The sequence below is a fragment of the Malaclemys terrapin genome, chromosome 7 (assembly GCF_027887155.1).
Source record: "Malaclemys terrapin pileata isolate rMalTer1 chromosome 7, rMalTer1.hap1, whole genome shotgun sequence".
NCBI classification, from domain to species: Eukaryota; Metazoa; Chordata; order Testudines; family Emydidae; genus Malaclemys; species Malaclemys terrapin.
Genome location: NC_071511.1, coordinates 64,844,649 through 64,864,934, shown reverse-complemented (window position 1 = coordinate 64,864,934; position 20,286 = coordinate 64,844,649). Strand labels below are relative to the sequence as shown.

The 20,286-nt window shown below is 38.3% G+C and overlaps 1 protein-coding gene across 1 annotated transcript in view; it reads right to left on the bottom strand.

The window, feature by feature from the left end:
- The window catches only part of LRMDA (leucine rich melanocyte differentiation associated), a 931,157-nt gene extending 911,995 nt beyond the window's left edge, over nt 1-19,162 (bottom strand). Inside the window, exons 1-2 of the mRNA XM_054033284.1 lie at nt 19,041-19,162; nt 12,712-12,812 (exon numbers count right to left, since the gene is read on the bottom strand). Coding sequence (XP_053889259.1) covers nt 12,712-12,812; nt 19,041-19,070 — 131 coding nt within the window. The 5' untranslated portion in view covers nt 19,071-19,162. The remainder of the gene's footprint in view (nt 1-12,711; nt 12,813-19,040) is intronic.
- Nucleotides 19,163-20,286: the final 1,124 nt, after the last annotated feature.

The window sequence follows — 20,286 nt, the reverse complement described above, 5'->3', positions numbered from 1 at the left end:
ATTTTCAGTTAAATTTATACATTGAGTTCCCGGTCAACAAGTCCAATCATAGACTAACATTCTGTGGTAAACGCTGTTCACATTTTTTAAAATTAATGTCTACCCTTAAAGGTGATGATGTCTTGGTATGGTATACATTAACGTGCAACATATACCTTCAAAACTATTCCATCTGCCAAATGGAGGCAAAGACATATCTGCAGGGACTGGACTTAATGGGGGCAGGGGGAGTGGAAATCTTTAAACATCTAAAGAAACATTCTTTCTGACATAATTTCTTTAAATTCATCCCACATCTCTCTGCTCCCATAGTACAGGCATTTAACTACTGTACAGGTACAAATTAAACTTTCATAATGGTGTATACAGTAACATATGTGGACAAATTGTGAGAAGAGTTGAGTATATACACAACACCAGAAAATGCTGCTGGAACTCATTTTTGATTTTACAAATCAATACACCACTCAATGCAAAATAAGCCATTCATAAAAGTTCTAATCTACAGCGAAACAGCCGCAGATGAGAACAAGGACTCACTTGTATCCTACACAAACCCACTCCAGTTATACAGTGTAACTACATCATGGCAGAATTTGACCCATAAAAGGGGTATGCTGCTAGTCACGGTTTAGAAATGGGTAGGATTTTCAAAAGCGCTCAGTGTTGGCAGATTGACTTGAATAGGAGCAGAGAGTACAGCCAACACTGACTATTTCTAAAAATCCCTCTCATGGATTGTTTTGTTTAGTGTGTTTAAAAAAAAAAAAAAAAACCACCACCCACTAGTGTTCCATCCATCACAGGAAACAACAGTTTTCAAATCACTGTTTAATTAAAAAGAAACACACCAAACCAAGAGTTACTGGTTTTCCTCTTTTGGTCTTTGCTAATATTTCTGGTACCATTCTCACAAGTCCAATCCATCACCTCTTAATTGTCTGTCATACATATGGTGCCTTCCTTTTTGGTGGTCGGGCCTAGGTACCATTTTCCATCTTTCTACAGTGGTATGAATTGGTTACTGCAGTCAAAACTGCATTCAGGCACTCTGTCAAAACGTGTTGTGGTCCAATGTTAGATTACGTGGAACAAGTATAATTAAAGTTGTCCTTTATTCAAATTGCCAGTTTAATGCTCCACCCTATCCCTCAAATTTTCTATAAGTACAGGCTCTTAACTGAAGAGGGTCACACTTCCAAATGCCAGCTTCTATTAGCCGAGTATGGGAATGTCTACACTGCAATGTAAGCCCAGGGTTGGTGGGACTTGAGTGTGCTGACCCATACTAAGGAACCCTGGGCCTGAGCAGCTACCTTGTGTTTTTACATTACGACTATTTTAACCCACTCTCGAGCCTAGGGCTCTGGTGACCAGGGCCGGTTCTGGCTTTTTGGCCGCCCCAAGCCAAAAAAAAACAAAACAAAACAAAACAAAAAACAAAAAAAACCCTGCAGCGCAGCTGGAGTGCGGGTGCAGGGGGACCGGCTGGGGGGAGGGGGAGGGGAGGAAGGGAGAGAAAGAAGAGGGCCCACTGAAGTCAGGAGGAGTCTATTTGATTTCAATGGGATTTGGATGAGGCCCTCTCCATTGTGTAGTTCATAGTATCATAGAAGATTAGGGTTGGAAGAGACTTCAGGAGGTCATCTAGTCCAATCCCCTGCTCAAAGCAGGACCAACCCCAACTAAATCATCCCAGCCATGCTTTGTCAAGCCGGGCCTGAAAAACCTTTAAGGATGGTAACCCATTCCAATGCTTCCCCATCCTCCTAGTAAAATAGTTTTTTTCTAATATCCAATAGTTTGCATTACTTAACTTCTGATTAACTTTTATGCTTTTAAAGTTGCTTTTGCCTCTTTTAAGCATACCACAAAATCAAATGCCAGCTACCAAACTGTCAATCTGAAAATGCAGCAGCTTTCTGGGCTCTGTTGTATAAAGCATGTCAGTTACGCTTCCTCCAGCAGGTATAAGAGTTAACATGGAGAAAAAACAACTATTCTAAAGGAAAGAAGATATCTAGATAAGTAGACAGTTGATTTTCCAACTCTGCCAAAGACATTCCTTTCTGAAATAACAGCCACCCAGATATAAAATGAGTTTAAGAGTCTCAACTCAAGCTCTGATTTGTTTCATTTTTTGGTCAGAGAACTAATTTAAAAGCACAGAACTTCACATGACTGGCAGCATCTGGTCAGTGAAAGCTCAGCACTGAGCTATAACACTGCATTAACTATGACCCTAAAAGATAGGTATATACACGTCATCGGACATGCTGACTCTTTTTTAGTCTGAAAAATGCATTGGCCTTTCGCACGTCCATGATACAGGTTTTCCTATACTTTTTCCATAGGCGGGGATTTTTAATCTACAAAAGAATATTCTCCAACATGACTTATGTAATATACGAGATTGCAAAAACAGTATTATCAACCAGACAAAACCACATGGATAAAGAGCACAAACACCACATCGACAGAAGCTGTACTGGAGTTTATATGCCAAATGCCAACAAATTGTTTTCATATTGAAATCATTCAGTGGGCTATTGGGCGGGGAGTGGGGGAGGGGGGAAAAGAATTCCTTCCTCCTCCTACTGGTGGAGGAAACGTGTGTACTATTTCTTTAAATCTGCAGCAGGAACCTAGGCAAGCATGTGGCAGGGGAAGGATATGGGCAAAAGCTCTGCACTGAAGCTGAGAAAGAAAGAGAGGCTTTAGGTATAACGCAGTTTTCCTCCTTCTAGTGAAGTTTCTTGTTCAGTGTTAGATTACAACTCCCTCAGCTATTCTTCACCCTTGTTACAGGACAGCAGTGATGGAAGAGTGATGGGGCTTTTTGGGAGGGCCAAAAGGGGAAGAAATTAGAAACATAGGTCATGTAATTCTAGAATGGGCCCAAATTTTGTATCTTGTCTACACTAATGATTTTAATGATCTGTACCAGATATTTAAAAAAAAAAAAAAAAACACACCACACACCTCTTTAGCCTCACAACCACCAGCCAACCAAGCAAGAGCAGTCAAGATGCTACTTTAGAGTCTGACATCACTCCTAAAACAATGACAAAACCAAACCAAATACACACACAACTACAAGTGCCCATGTTTCCCTATAGGTGGTAATACACTATCAGTTTAAACGGTGTGCATCTCACCACATTCACCAATATTCCACAGTAAACATCACTAAAAGGAGTCATGGATTCTGTTCCTCTTCAAGCATTCTTGAAAAAAGAATTTCATAAACCCTATCCTAAAAAAAAAAAAAAAAGCTTGTAGGTTTTGATGTTTTTTGTTTGACGTTTATTAGTTTTAGCACTCATGGCAGGTGCCAGACATGAGAGAGCTCTAGAGAGAGGTGGTCTCCGTTTAGCCAACGAACAGGTCCAGTACCAGCACTGTGAACTTCCCAACATCACTCTACCAACATACTTTGATCACAACCTCAGGGCACTAGATCGAGATAAAGAGGTCATTCAGTCTTTGATGGCCCATTTAGTACTTGGCACCTCTGAGAATGCCAACCAATACAGTTGCTGATTATTGACAAATGAAGTGGTAGTTTTGCGGTGGACAGTTGTCCACTAGGAACTGTTGTCATTTCACAAAGGCCATCAAACAGCCATCTCAACAGCTTTTGGTCGTTACAGTTCTAGTGTTAAGTCCTGGGCCCCCCATGAAGTCATATGTGAGTTTTACTTTCAACTTCAACGGGGACCATGATTTTACCACTTCAAATATGAACCAACAACCTAGAGATGAAAGCTCTATATCCCCAAAACAATCCAGTCCTCCATATATGAAGTGTTATTATTGAATTTAAGGAGACCGTGGTTCGATTCCATTACCTTTCATTATTTTAGTTTTTAAAATGTCAGAACTGTGTGTATATGTCGGGGGGGGGGGAAGGGGAGGTTAACATTTTTGCTATGACAAACCTAAAGCCCTAATAATCCTCCCAAGAATTCTCTACTAAAACCTGTAAAATCCACAGTCAACCAAAAATCTCCAAAAGCAGTTTTCACCCCAACTCTGGAATGTGATATGCTTCAAGATGACTCTTTCCACAACGTTAAACCTTCTTGAGAGAATATAGGACAGAATATAATTCTTTGCTTCTGATCTGACACATACACTAAAACAATGGATAATGGCCAGCACTGGGAGGGGGGGGGGGGGGGGGAAGTGGTCGGTGATATATAAACTACAGCATTTTCACAGTCTGTTGCCAGTTACTGACTGTGTGGCCATAAAAAGGCAAGCAAGGATCAATGGACAAGAAGAGCTTCTATTGGGATTTCAAAAGATACATGTGATATAGTGACATTTTATCAAATAGAAATCAAATATTTTAGACTAAGTCTTATTTCTTTACCTATTCATTATGCATATTTTGAGAGCTGGGAGGAAGAATTTATGTCCCTGGAGTGGTCAACTGAAATTAAAGTTAGATATAAAAATACAACTTGCACTGTATTGTGCAATTAGTTTACTTGTTGTTGCTTTGTGGCTCAACAGTACACTAATTAGAAGTAATCCACAGCGGGGGGGGGGGGGAGGAGGGGAGAGACGACACACACAAGCGCATAAGCTACATGCAGATATTTGCAAAGTCTATTATATTCAAGCAAAAAATCTTTCCAAAAGAAACTTTCGTAGTCAAGTTTTAAGTTTACCAAATATTAGAACACATACATAGTATTTAACTGGCCATTACTTCTAAAGCTACCAAATATTAAGAAAGTAATCTTTTATTTTTATTTAATTATTTTTACTATATGGTCCAACTTAAAAGATGAGACTTCCCTTCTACATTATCCAGATCACATCTACTCCCTCGTGAAATGCTGCTTATCAGAAAGAGGAAGGGGGAAAAAAAAAGACAAAAATAAAGAGGACATCACATGATATGTTCTATCTAGATCTATCAGTAATATTGGAATAAATATTGCAGATCAAAATTATACAAGTTATTGAAAAGCCTGGAAGTTCTTTCCCTCCACTTCTCCAACAGATGCATATACTTTATCAAGTTTGTGCATATTAAGTTCTATCCTAAACAGCTCTCTCTTCACCTTAACATACAAGTGTGAACCATCACCAGATTGGTCTTTAGTCCCATCCAATAGGGTAAGACTAGTTCATAATTATTCTTAATAGAGAGACTTTCTGCATCTATACTGTTTAAAATTTACAGACTTAATGGTTTCTCAGATAAAGTCTCACATGTTTATTAAATGTAAATGACTCCTTGTATATAAACAAAATAAAATTTTATGACGAAATATTTCATTTAGAAAATTGATTTCCCAATTAATTGAATGTAAAGAAGGACCATGCTATACATTGCTATTGTACATTTAATGATTCCAAGACACTGACAGCACTTTAATGCTTTTTAAAAACATAATACTTCAGGAGATCATGCAATATTTGCACAAGAATAAACTTTAAGTAACTGCCCACACTTCTAAATGAAAACTCACACATTTAAATTGGACAGATTGCACAATATGTTTCTGATGCTACTTAGTTTTTGCATAACTAAGATTACTTTTCTAGTGTTACGTAATCTCTTTGGTGGGGTCAGTGTATATGAGTCAATTTTTAAAGAGCTGTACAGTTTTAAGCTTAAAACTTCTAAACAAGGTATTTTAAAACAAAAATCCTGTTACTATTAAGTATTTGAAAAATCAGAACAGTGATACACAATCTTCAATACTTAAATACATTCATTCTCTTATAATAAACTGCTTGAAAGAAAAAGAGGAAAGTGGAATACATTAACCACCAATCTCCATTATTCTTATTTCAGCCAACACAGTCTATAAATAGGCAATTATAATGTGAATAAATTGAAATACTGTGTGTCTGTCTGTTGTGGTCCAAATGGTTGTCTGAACAACATTTTATTTGAAGAACGGATAAATGAGAGCATATTGTACCAGCACATTTTGACTGTTTGAATAAAGATTCAAGTTCTCTCTTTAGCTACTCTGTGTTGTGCAGTACTGATCAGAGAGAACCAAAAAGTAACAAACCCAGAGCAAAAGTGTACATCTAAATTCAAGCCACACCTAAAGGACGAAAATAATCCACCACCAATTGCTACCATAGCAATAAGCATAGCTGCATTTTCTTCTGTGTAGATACAGAGGTCATGTTTTTTTCCTTTAATACTCAGAAAAATTATAAACCATCAACTTTAAAAATTAAGGCACGCATGTTTTGTTTTAGATTCAATATTCAGTCTGATGCAGATAAACAGCAATTTCCCCTTCTCCAATTTCAATCTTTTTCACTTAAACATGTGAAAGGAGTGGGAAAGAGATGCAAGACAGAATAACTTCAAAACACAAATCAGGTATTTGTAAACAATACTTTTTTCCTTCAGAAAAATCTGCAACTGCCAGTTGCAAAGCAGCAGCATGTAAGATAAATCAATTAGCTTGCTAATTTCTCCCCCTCTCATTTATTTAGCTCTGCACTGTATTTGTCGTAATTGACTATAATTATGTTAATTACTAACTCCAGTATAATTACTATATTTATTGTCATTGAGCACACTATGTACCCAAAGCAAAGCTGGCATTTGTTGGGCATCAAAAAAAAAGGGCGCAAAGTGTCAGGAGTTTTTCTGAAAACTGGCTGATCTACCTTCAGCAAATGAAAGGGCATAAGAGATTTCATGCAATGCTAGTTTGAAAGCACCGGTTCATTAAGGATATTAATTTTCTGATAACTACACATTTAAGCATGACACACTGGAGCAGTATCTACAGGATTTAGCAATTATTAATGCGTGACAGTTTCAAATGCTAAGTGAATCAATTAAACAGCAGCATTCACAATTTGAGAAGAGATAACTGCTTCATAACTGCCTAAGTCTACAATTTTCACATGACAAAAAAGGGCCATTCAGGCTCCTTCAAATCCTGACAGGTCAAGAAAGAAGTTTGAAACAAAAGCACCTTATAACCATCATCTCTCCTCTTTACTTGTCAGATCAACTTTGCTAGTGTCTCTGCTGAAATGGCATCACCATGCCAGCTGCCACAAGGTGATTTTTCATGTCTTGTCAAAGAAATCTTTTATTCTATTTGCTCTGCATTAACATGTTACATTTATTGATCAAGCCCTTTCTGCAGCCACAGCAGGGCACTGTGCTCTTATGCCTAAGGGGGCTTTGATGTCCTGGTGACATTCTAGACCGAATAATGCACATACTAAATGGATTTAATGAAGAAATGTGTTTGTGCATGACAGCTACATTAATAACAGCCCCTCACACTGATAAATATGCAATTGCTACTATTAAGAGTTACCCAATTACAGTGAAAATATTTCTCTACCTTATAAATAAACCCATCAAAAAGTATTAACAATAGTGCATTTTCTTAAACATTTCTAAACGCTATAAAGATCAGTCTCAAGTCATGCTTTATCTTGATTTTTTTTTTATTATTAAACTTATGTTGTTCATCTCCCTGTTCTGCGTCTTATTTCAGCAACAATGGCAGGATGGAAAAAGGCAGAAATAAATATAAAACTCTCCTTGGAGCTAAGAAGAACATGCCCTCTAAAATGGGGGACAGATTCTATCTTGAACTTTCACATACATGCAGGCAAGAGGAGCACAGAGGCAAAGAATTTCCTGCTCCCCACCATAGCCCACGGACACAACACTCCACAGGCCCAAAAGCCATAAGAGTCATGGAGGAGCATTCTAGAGTAAGAACTAGGGTTCAGGGCTATATTTTTGCATACATGCCCACCCAGCACAACAGTGGCTATTGGCAGTATAAATTATTCATACTCCCAGCAGAAAATCTGCATCTTGGGGAGGTGGGGAAGATATAGATATATCTCAATAAGCCCAATTGTGGGATTAATCTTCCTTCATTGGCAAAGAGCTGAGAAATACCCTTCCCTCCTCTTCAGCAATTAAAACCAGAGGGAATTTCTGAAAGGAAAAAGGGAGGAAATCCACAAATTTCAAACACTGAGCAAAGAATTAGACTGGCTTATCAGCAATATTATTTAACTTAACATGGCACCCATACAGATCATGTCACCCAAACACCAGAATCCATTTAATCATTAGTGTAAAAAGAGAAAACTAGCACAGACAGACTCAGCTGAAACAGTAAATCAAACTTCCAATTTTTTTCCCTCTCTTCAAGCTGATAAAACGTACCCGATGGATGGTTACTATCTACAGGTCTCTGCACTTCATCCTACATCTCATCTTCCTGTATCCTCTCTGCTTCTCATCTTCCTTCTCATTGTCTCCTCTCTGCTTATTTGCTACTTTGTCTCATTCTCAGCTCTTAGTTACTATCTCCTTTCAGGAAAACCCCTACACAAGGGGCAACTTCCGGCTTCCAGCTCCCCCAATTAACTACCCTCCTTCAAACCCACTTCAGTGAAGCTTGCCAGCGGTCATCTCTTCAACAAAACAATGCCTCATTACTTTTGCATTTCAGCTGTTGCCCCCTACATTGTTTGTCTCAAATAAAGACTAGTACACTTGCTTTCTACATATGAGAACTATGGACTGAACAGTTTATTGTGCTCTCATTCAGCAGCCATGACTAACACACATGTTTTGCTGTCAAATGGAGTATTTAAACATTACTGTGGGGGAAAATAGCTCATTTCTAAGGCTAGAAATTGAAGAATCCTTCTTCTACCACTCCCACCTCCACCCCAACACAGATTCAAAATGGCTGTCACACTCAGGTTATATGACAGAAGATGCCCACACCAATCTAGTGGTAAACATATCTAACAAGAAAAACTGTCATTCCCAACTCTAAGTGTATGAATTTCAAGTCCAGATGAACATATAGGAAATTTAAAAACCCAATATCATAACAACAAAAAGAAACACCACCTAGAGTTAAAAGCTTATTTCCAGCCAAGCACCAGAAGGATCTTTAATAATGTGTTATATCTCATTCTTAAAAACATTCTAGAGTCAGCTGAACTGATCTGAATTTTTTTTTTTTTTTTTTTTTTTTTTTTTTAAAGTTATGACCTAAACGGGACTGTCATCCCAACCAGAATTGAGAAGAACCAAAGAAACGAATGGAAAGTAACTTCATTTTCCATCTCATTAACAATTATTTCCAAGAGACGTGCACAACAGACATCATGATAGCGGCAAGTTCTGTTCACAGCTACTTTCTGAGTTACCGTTCTTTATTACAAACCAGCATGCTTGTCTGATCCTTCCCTACTTCCTTGAATGTATCATGTTTGTCAGTCTATCACCAAACACCACTTGCTTTTCACCTACTTTCCACTGACAGCACAGACGCTGTATTTACTTCGTCAAAGGCCTCAAGAATAATTAACTTAGGTACTCACCTACCTGGTGTCTTCATGTCTGCTGTGAAGTTATTTACCGTATATTGCCAGTCAGTACCTACACAATTCACTGATAAAAAACACTGTTGAAGAAGCCACAATATTCTCTATTAAGAAACAAGTCATCTAATGCATCACATTCACCATAATAGAAGCCATTTTGCAATATCTACACAGTATATTAGAAATCTAGCTTCCTACAAAAAAGTTATATTTCCTGGATGAATGTAAGAGACTGGAGGAGAATCCAATGCCAGAACTCACAAGTCTGGAATCTGCACCATTGCTTCTGGCAATCGAATGTCACCTGGTCAAACAGCAGTGCCTAATCCTCTCAGAGGATAAAGCAGAAAATAGCTGCAAGCATCATTATGTTTAATAGATATTTTTCTCTTAATGCTATTTTTCACTGACTAGTTTTATCATAGTGATGTTAAATAAGATGTGATTGCAAGTAATTTAGTTTTAAAAAACAAAGCTTCCTATTGTAATGCATCAATTAAGTTGTCTTACTTTTATTGCTAGATTGAGAGACATCTTTTATCACCCTTTTTGGCCATGTAACTCTTAAGGCATCTTGTCTACTGTGTGAGGATGATCCCTTAGCAAGCTACACCTTGCCTTGCTTCCATGGCCTCAATAAAAATAGGACTGGGCCCTAATCAATCACATACTACCATTTGTTTCATTCGCAATATAAACTGAATTAACAGCTTTCTTCTATCAGATCTCTTTCTTGTTTTCTCCCCATCCTATAATCTTTAATGCACACCAAATGCTTAAAAAAAAAAAAAATCTATAAATTTGCAAGCATTCAAGTAGTTAACTGTCTAGCAGATGGTAACCACCATTCCGGTTATATCAGCCATTTCTATATGAGATATGGGATGTTTCCTTTTCTGATACAATAATCTCTCGATGGTCAAAATGCAAAGTTCAAGAACTGTTATTAGATTTGTATACAAAAGAAAGGAGGATTATCCCAAATGAAAGCACCCTGCCATAAATTACAAGACAGAAATAAAATTAAACTGCCAGCAGAACACAAAACTCCCCTGATCTTTATTATGACCCCTTGACAGGATGCAATACCATTCCAGTCTTCTGTGGACTGACTGATTTTCTCCCATCAAGCTAAATCTCAATAAAGAAACTTTCTGTATCTTAGCATTCCTTCCTCATTTCCCCAAAAATGGCTTTTAAGGAGACCAAATCAGGCTTTTTACATTTTCTAATAAAATCACTATTATTAAATCAGAAAATTCCTCACTATACTACAGCACTGTCAGTTCTTCAAGCAAATGAAATTTGTTTAAGAAAGAAAAAGATTTCACTGTTGAAAACTACTTCAGCCAAAGCCCATGATATCCCCACCAAACACACATCACTTAAGGCTATGAACTTTCACAAACTTGTTTTTGGTCTTATGCTATAACCAATGATACACTAGGTTTTCAGAGTACAGTAATACTTGACACATCACACCACAAGTGTTGATTGTATGTGAATATGTATTTCTATCGTGGCTCAAACAGTAATAAACAAGGGGACCTTATTCTTTTGCTTCTCTTGTTAAAATAAACTAAATGCCAAAAGTGACTAGGAGAAGCCATTTTCCTTCTCAACGTAAGCCTTAATTTCCACCATTGCAAGCAGCCAACTGTCCTCACAGTTTTAGTGATTACAGTTTCATTCCATCCACTGCAGGATTAAGCCTTTTGAATGGTATCACAAAGTGTCACTATCCTAGATCGAAGGTGAGCAAGGAGATAAATGGGTAGATTTTAGGGTAACAGACTTACCTCATAGTCCATTTGAGGTCTACTATCTATTTTCTCCCTCTTCCCTAAGAGGATTTCCCTCCTAGCGAGGATACTATTCAAGAGTATTGCGAAGGGTCCCGTGTCCCCCCAATGCATTGGCAACTTCAGTGCACTTTGTGCCTGTTAAAATCTTCTTTAAGATTATATTACAAATGAGTGCTGCTTAAATATGTCAGGAATAAACTGAAATGTTTGAAAGGAATTACTCTTCAAAATCTACAAAACACAAAGAACAAAGTCTTTGCCCAGGTCCATTACTTCGGTAAATCCAAGAACAGAAGAGTAATCCTGTTGTTTAAGCATTAAACACGTGTACATGAGGAACACTAGAAGTGTTTTGAGAAGCAACAGCAGTTTCTGTACAATCCCATTAACAAATTTGTGTTTCATGTTCACAGTTTGTTTTGGTTTAGAGGACATCCTTCTCAGTGAAAGTAAGTAGAATGTTAGATAAGAGTCATTAGTATTTACAATGCACAGACTGTTCTTCAATGCCTGCTTTGCTCCTCTATCTCTTGCGTATCTGAGATCATAATCAGTCCTTCAGAGTTTACAGTGAAACAGGATATCATCTATAATAAATTACAAACAATAGCTAACACTTATTAGAAGAACAAGATTCTACAGTCTTGCTTTCAACTGAAAATTTTTAGAAGTAGGTTTAGGGTCTGCTCCAATTGAAGCCCATGAAAATAAGACCATTACCACATTTGGAAAAAAAAACCTGCTTATGCCAAAGTAAACTGGAATTCCAAATTTGGAAAGTGTAACCTTTATACAACAGCCCAGTAAAACTTAAGGATGAAGTCAATCGGTTCTATTCAAAACTGCTGTAATATTCAATTCAGGTTAAAGAAAAATGTCTCTTTTCAATAGGTTTTTTGCACAATCCTATGGAATTCTTTATGTTGAATTAAATTTTAGAGGCCTTCTTCATAAGAAGAGTTTTGTTTTAAGAGTTAAAAAAAAAATTTATGCCTAGATTGTATTAATTCATTTTAACACACCATCTGGGAAGATAATATCCCAGAACTTTGAAGATCACAACTGTAAACATGCAAAGAAGATGGAGTAAAGGAGAGCACACTTACTTGTAACTTTGCTATTGGTGAAGCACTCTTGGACTCGTTCTCCATTTTTTCTCCCCACAGAAAAATGTTGTTTTGCTTGTTTTCCAGCAAAGAGCAAATAAAAACAATGAAAACTTTGCACTTTGTATTATTTGGATTGATGCTAAAAGCTTTCGATAGACTTACCTGTTCATTATTCCTCCATGCATACCAAATGTGTTAAATAGAAGATAAATGTCTATAAAAACAGTACCACTATTTTAAAATAGCAATATGATTTGATAACAATTAAGACAATTTGATGTACTTTTTTTATCCTTATCCAATAGAAAGGACATGCATATAGCAACTGAAAATATGAAAAGGTGGAAAATATTTCACTTTTGGCAGCACAGTCTAATTCTGCTCATACTGCACTTGAGAAACCAAACATCGTCACATACCTTAACAAGTTGAAACTGAGGTCCAGCCTTTTTGCAATACCTCCATATTTTCTTCCTAGAAATTCTGGAATTTCTTTGCAATCTTGACTAATGTAGGACACCTGCAAATTAAAAAGAGGAACTATTTAATAAATGAACAATTTATAATTTCTCATACTGCTTCTTCTCATTGATCTAATGACATGGCAAATAAAACAACAACAGTCACTACCACCTTCCAAGCTACATCAGCTTCAATGCAATGGACTCCACCCAGAGTCTCATTTTTCTCCCGCTATGATCAGCTTAACAGTCATTAATTCATAGCCGAATGTAAATTGGGTTGGGATTTCCTACCTTGGGGAAATCTATGTTTGCTGGCATGTTAGTAATTTAATTTAGAATATAATATTTCCCATTAATACTGGTCAAAAGTGAATAAGGATTTTTGGGTGCCCAATTTGAGGCACCTTAGATGGACCTGATTTTCAGAAGGCTCAACACTTTCTAAACCCTTTGATGCATCTCAGGTCAGGCACCCAAAATGTGATGAACCAAAATCATTGTTACTTCTGAAAATTTAGCCCAGAATTTCAAAGCACTGTAGGGTCAGTCAGTCCTCACAACATCCCTGAGGCAGATATTATCCCCATTTGTATAACCGTGAAACATCAGAAAGGCCAAGTAAATTGCCAATTACCAGTAACGAAGCTAACATCATAGCAAATCAGCTCCAAAACTAAGCTAACCCCTCAGAAGTTCCTGGTTCACAGTCCTGTGCTCAGATAATATCGTGCCCTTGTTTATAATATTTTTTAGGGAAACTGTTGGTAGCAAAGTACGTAGGCTACTAGGATTTGTCTCTGAGCCAGGATGAAGTGGCCAATGATACCTCCACAATATCCCCACACGGTAGGATGGCAATGTTTATATATCCTGCTACACTCCAAAAATTGTGGTTGAAGTCTTAGTGGGGAGTCTTGGAAGGAATGAGACCTAAAACAAAGAGCAGGAATGCCAGACATTAGCTGTAATGAATTCTAGATCTAGGCTGGATCATCTCTCCAGTAAGCCACTTACACTGAGGAAATGGCAATCCTGACTAGCTACTAAAAATCAATAGAATTATGAAAAAAATAAAAGCTGACATTTGTAAGTTTTGCACTGCAGGAATCCTGCCTTTTACGATAACTTGCTGCTTAGTTGGGTCTCACAATATTTAATTCTAACCAATTGAAATGCTAAGTTAGAGTCCCCTTTACAGTTGGTCTACAAAATGCCCAACCATTAAAATTCCAGATAAGGAACAAATTAACAACAAAAGTAATTCATGTTCTGTTTTGATAATATTTCATGTTCTCTGAAATATAATCAACCCTATGGGACAACTTGCCAATGTATTCTTCACCTTTACAAATCACCCCTGTGTTTCATCCAGTCTTAAAATGCCTGCAATCTGAGAAAACAATATTGCATCCCCTTTAATTCATTCTTATTCAGTAACTTCAACTGAGAAAGATAGCTGACTACAGTGAAGTAATTTTTTACTTTGAATACATGAGCTGAACAATAGAGACCTCAAAGTTCAGCCTAGCAATTTCTTCCCTCTTCTTCATGACATCTTTCATCATGGCTCTTGCAATAAATTCTAGTACCAAGACACAGACTTGCCTTTTAGAACTACAAGGAGGAAGAAGAAAAGGGATTTCTTTGAATAGCTGACATCCTATTAACTTGGAAATATTGGAAGCCCTCTTTTAAAAAAACAAAACAAACAAAACAAACAAAAAAAAAAAACCACAATAAATATCATCTTACATGCATATGTCTTACTTGTATGCCTTTCATCCCAAAGGACCATAAAGCACTTTACTAGATGTCTGTGCATATGCATGTATCTATTTTAATAAATAGATGATTCAGTCAATCCACCACTGAAACGCAGCTCTGAGGTGAAATGTACACTACGATTTTGCCCCCAAGATCACAAAAGAGATCGGGACAGCAAGTGAAGGATAATTTCAGTAGTAGAAATAAAAGGGGAATTTGGTGGTCTCAAGTCTAGGGGACACAGTAAAAGACTGGGAGTAAGAAGATATCTATTTTAATCCCAGCTCTAGCATCCATTCACTGTGTGGCCTCAATCAAATCACTAAAGGCCTAATTTGCTCAACCCATCTGAAGATTCGACTCTTGACCTCTCTCTGACCAGGCCGAGTGCATGCTCCCAAAGCGTGGTGACATTTCCATATTCTTTAGCCTCTGTATTGATGGAGCCTATGTATTGGTAACCAGATGGGTTCCTAAAATTAATGGGAATACATGTCATTTAGACTCTGCCCTTCCTCTCCCTGTCATTTTTTGCATGGGGGGAGCAAGATACCTCAAGAATGATGAACTCCTGAGCACTTGTACTTCCTTCAGGATCATCTGGCATTCTTTCTAAAACAGAAGGGATCTTAAACTTCGGTATCCTAGTCAAATCCAGCTTGGGTAAAGACAACACATTCTGCTCAAATTATGCTAATGCAAAGTATTATACTATTAACACAGAGTTTTATCAAGGATTTAAGAACGTTAATTAAAGCCTCTCAGCACCTTTATAAGGTATTATCTCCATGAAACTTTGGTTCACAGACTTGTAGAAAACTTTCAATTTTTGCTTTATAAGAAGTTATTCACAAATCTGATTGCAGGTGAAATTTCTTACATTTCCACCAGCTTCTCAGGGCAAGGGTGAAATTCCATACCCGAGACAGAAAAGTGAATTCATAGTGGAAGCAGCTTCTTGCATTAATTTTTTTTTTTTTAATTTAAAACTTACTTTTTCAATGAGGAATTTCCCTTCTCTCCCCCGATCCCCCTCCCCAACTTAATTTTAGTTGGGTATCAGTGTCTGCCCAACCTGAGTGCCACACATTGCAGTAGGACTCAACATCAGGGGAAGAATGCTTCCTGAAAAGACTTTTCAAACCATTCAAAAGGCAGTATTGACATTCACTATAAGAATCCAGATTACAGTAGTACTACTATAGATTAAGCTTCTTATGGAGAAAGGCAACACCTTGATAATAGGATCCTCATCCATCATTAGAACTCCCAGGTGCTATGGTAATGCCAGTAATGTATTAATAAGATTTCTTCAAAATTGTTTTTACTTCCAGCTCAAAGCAATTTACCAGGAATCAATACAAGCTATTGTCCCTGCCATATCCCCCCTCCCCTGCCCCACTTCCTTCATAGCAAGGATCAGCCTTCAAGTACTGGTCCCTCAACATTGCCATTGCTCATAGATACTGAAATGAATGGTGGCTGTCCAGCCCACTGCAATACCTAGGTAGAGTGGAGCACCATAATGACCAAGTCTCAGTCCTTTGCTCTTTTGGATACAAGACTTCTTTTTATTGTCAATAAATCTGCTCCCCCAGATATCCTATAAACTCACAAGGTTGAGGGGATTGGAAAATGCCAAGGATCAGTAATTGGGTCCAGAACCTTCCATATCTAGTTTTCTAGTTCAAATCCAAATCAGGGTTGGTAGTAACCAAAAGTTGTTGCTATCTGACAGCTGTTTGGTGCCCTATATGGGGTAACCAACCTGGACCAAGTTTAGAAAGTTTATAATAAAACCCCAAATAAGGTGGGTTGTGTGATATTTCAGGTTTTATTGTGAATGTTCACACCATTATAGTTATTGATAAGTTAGGGAAGAATTTGGGGTTTTTTAAACACACATTTTAAATTGACATTGAAGCTAGTGAAAGTGACACTTTCCTCACATAGTTTCTGTACTGGAGAGCATAACGCAAGTTACCTTTATTGTGACCATTTTACAATGACATTGCATTGTGAGCAGTGTGGTTACACTCAATACAGTGTAATTAATTCCATGAAGAATGTTTCCAAATAGGATTTTTCATAAAATTTGCAGATGTTATATACTAAGACTGATGCACTCTCACTGCCACAGAAATATACATCTGGAGAGTGTTACTAGTCAGTTGAGCATTATCCTCCATACTGCTAGAAACTCACGTGTTCTCCTGTTAATTGAGTATTGTGAAGAGAGAATCAGATATTAAAAATACATTGTAGCTAATATTCATATGTCAGAAAGAGAGTCATGTTTTGAAACAAACTTCAGACAACTCAGAACACATTCAAATTAAGAAAATATTTAGTTTAGAAGGGATATGATCAGCCTCTAGGGAAGGAAGAATCATCCATTCCATGCCACAGCACACCACAATGACCACAGAAGCAGTTTCTTACAACGGCTGCAAAGTTAGCCAATTGCCTGCATAATCACCATTTCTAGAAGCAATACATGGAATTCACTTGACTAAAATATCTGTAAAAGGAATGATCCTATTAGAGAAATGTTTAGCTGTGAAGCACTCTTGGTACAATGATGTAGTATTTTCATATAAAAGGTGTTTTGTTTTTCAAAGGTCAGATCAAAAAACAGGGCACACACTAATTCTTAAGTGGGAAATTTAAAGCCAAAGGAGTGAGTTCGGTGCCTGACTCCCACAGAAAAGCAATGGAAGTTGGGTTCTTTACTCCCCTTTGAAAGTCTCCCCATAAGCAAATAACATTATAATATGAAGAACATGTGTTTCTCTGCTAAAAGTAAGCACAGTGAACACATTTTATTCCCCTCCCCCCTCATATTTTCATTTATTCTTTAAAGAAATTAGTGATTTTGGAACAGGTGAAAACCTTTGGAAAGGGGAGTCCTCTAATCATCCATAAAAAAATTATACAGATCAATCAATAATAATATGAGCTTTCTCCCTCCATGCACACAGCCCTTGCAGTAGGATTTATCTTCTTTGTACACCTCATCCTCGAAAAGGTCAAAGGACTATGCACTCTCCGTGGCTCATTCAAACTTAGCTGACAGTCTGGGTCCTATTAGTGACAAGGGTGATAGTGGTTTCTCTCAACAAGTGTAAATTGTCACTGAAGCTAATGGAGAAGATGACAATTTACACCAGCTGAAGATCTCAAAAGATGCCCTCACAAGCTAAAGACATTCAAGCACTACCAACGTGGGTGAAATTTGACCCATGACCTATTTATTTATAGGCTTTTCTATTATCTGAAAAGCTCCATAAACTCATTCCCAACTCTTGAGCTCTCCAGACAATATATCATTACAACACCTGACACAAGCCACAGAAAGGGAAGCTTCTATTTCAGTTGTCATTTTACCTATCAGGGGTTTTACAGAAACACAAAGGCAATAAAAAGTTATTTCCTTTTCAAATCTTGTATGCACTATGGATACATATTGTATATCTAGGTACAGACAGACTGTGGGAATGCCTCAGCAAAACATACAGCTGTACTGAAGTGGTTAACAATTATACTTAACTCCATAGGTGTGGCCAGTAAACTGTCTTTAGAAGCAATAATTCACTGTATTAATTTCACAACAGCTGCATGTGATGTGATTTATTTATTTTATTTATTTTTACAAACAACTTTCTCCTACCATTGTGTGAGCAACATCGGATCTGAAACACATTCTAAGTGCTCCCCATGGAAACACATTTAAAAACATATCCATTGTAAATACAATTAAAGAAACAATGCACTACTGCTTGGGGGGGGAGGGTTGGGAGAGAAGCTGGAGTTTGTACCATTAGTAGATTATGGGTCTTTCATGTAAGAGAAATATATTAATAACAACCTCTCAGGAGTAAAAGTATTTTGTATTTACACCTGGACAGACAATTATGTTCATAAAAGTTTATTTAAAGTAAGTGATACATTTTATTGGAGTATAAAGTGAAGGTAAACTTCATGAGTCTAACCCCAGCAAAAGCAAGTGACTAAAGCAATTTTTCAGTGCAATTTTTTTTCCCCTCCAGTAACTTAACGTGCATGAACACTGAACAAGTAAAAACTAAACTCTAGAGGTTTGATTCACCTTTAACCTCTCTAGAATAGCTTCTCCCAGCCCCCACATGCCCTTTACACCATTAATTGCAACTAAGAAGGGATAGGGTTGTTTGGTTGGGGGTTATTTTTAAAAAGTTACTGAAAAATAGCCAGGCAGGCCTAGTACCACCACCAGACAGACTCTCCACGTTAAAGGAAAGACAAGGTGTGGAAGAGGGGCAATTCTCTGCGCAACGAGAGGCAGAATAAATAAATAAATCGGGCTCTTTCCAGGGAGGGGATACAAGTAAAAACAACCCCAAGCACGGGGCTATCTCCAACTACAAATAAAACATGCCCTGAAGAGACGGACCAGACACACGCACGCTGTAGAAGAGAAAGGAAAGTCCCGCCAAAAGTGCTACTGCTGGATTTGCAAACAGCTGGACACAGACACTTACTTGAGCTCCATTTCCCACGACCCCTGCCATCTCTGCACACTACACACGGCCTGGGCTATGCCCCCTCAGCTGCAACCCTCTTGGGACGGGGGAAATGTAGCTAGCTGCAGGGTTTGGGTTCAGTCGGGGGGGGCTCTGCTTTTGGGGGGGGCGGGGGTCAGTCACTCAGCGCTCCTCTCTCTGCCTCTATTAAGGGCTCAGCAGCTGCAGCTGCTACTTCCTCACTCGTCAGCTGATCCCGAGCGGAAGCATGGCTCGGCTCTGCTAATACAGCTGCCTGCTTCCACTTGCGAACCGGCGCTGCAATGCAAAGCCCGGCTCTGTTCACAGGCTCTGCCCGCAACCTGCTGGTAGGCTCGCCCCGACAGGACCTCTACTGGGAGGTGGAGCCGGGGGTGGTAGGGCTGCCCCTCCCCCCGGGCCTGGGCTGAGGGAGATGGGGGCTTCCCACACAGAGCCCCCGGCGGGGAGGTATAGGGGCTTCCTTTGGGTTGCCACCTTCAAAATGCAGAAGAACCCAGCCACTCTCTCCCCCACTCCAAAACAGCCATTCTCCCCTGCTGCCAAAAATCAGCTACTAGCCACCCCACCACCACCAACAACAGGGGTCCCAGCATCCCAGGGCTAGCTACTTGTTAGCAAAAATGTTTTAAATAACTGCTTAACACACACAAAAACCATCCCCAGGAGTGGTCTGAGAAAGAAGTGACTGCTTAAGTCCCCATTGTCTAGCATTGGTTTGTTCTCCCACTATGGTAGCAGAGACAATGGACAGTTGTCATAGAGTCAAATTCCTTCCCCTACCTCCTTCACCAGCAGAAGTGGGCACTCCCAGCCAATTCAGTAATTTGGAGCTCCAAAACATCAAGATGGTTTTGAAAGTTTTGAAAAATCCCACTGTATTTTACAGTAAAATCCTATGCCACTGTAGTGATGTTAATCATAGATAGAGTTTGGAGCTAGTTCTTGGAGAACACTTGTTTGTTTGCATTCAATAAGATCCTACCAGAAATACATTTAGAATTCTCTCATAAAGGCATAGCAAATTAGTCCTTACAGAAACCGACCCACGAAAAATCTGGACTACCCCTCTAGATGGATGGCATCGCTAAAACTGGGTTCGATGGAATAGTGATATTGAAGGCTTCCTGTAAGGATCTCAAACCAGATTTTTCAAGGCAATTAGGTACCTAAAGCTGCAGACCTAAAGATTCCTATTGGGAATTTTAAAAGTGCGTAGGCAACT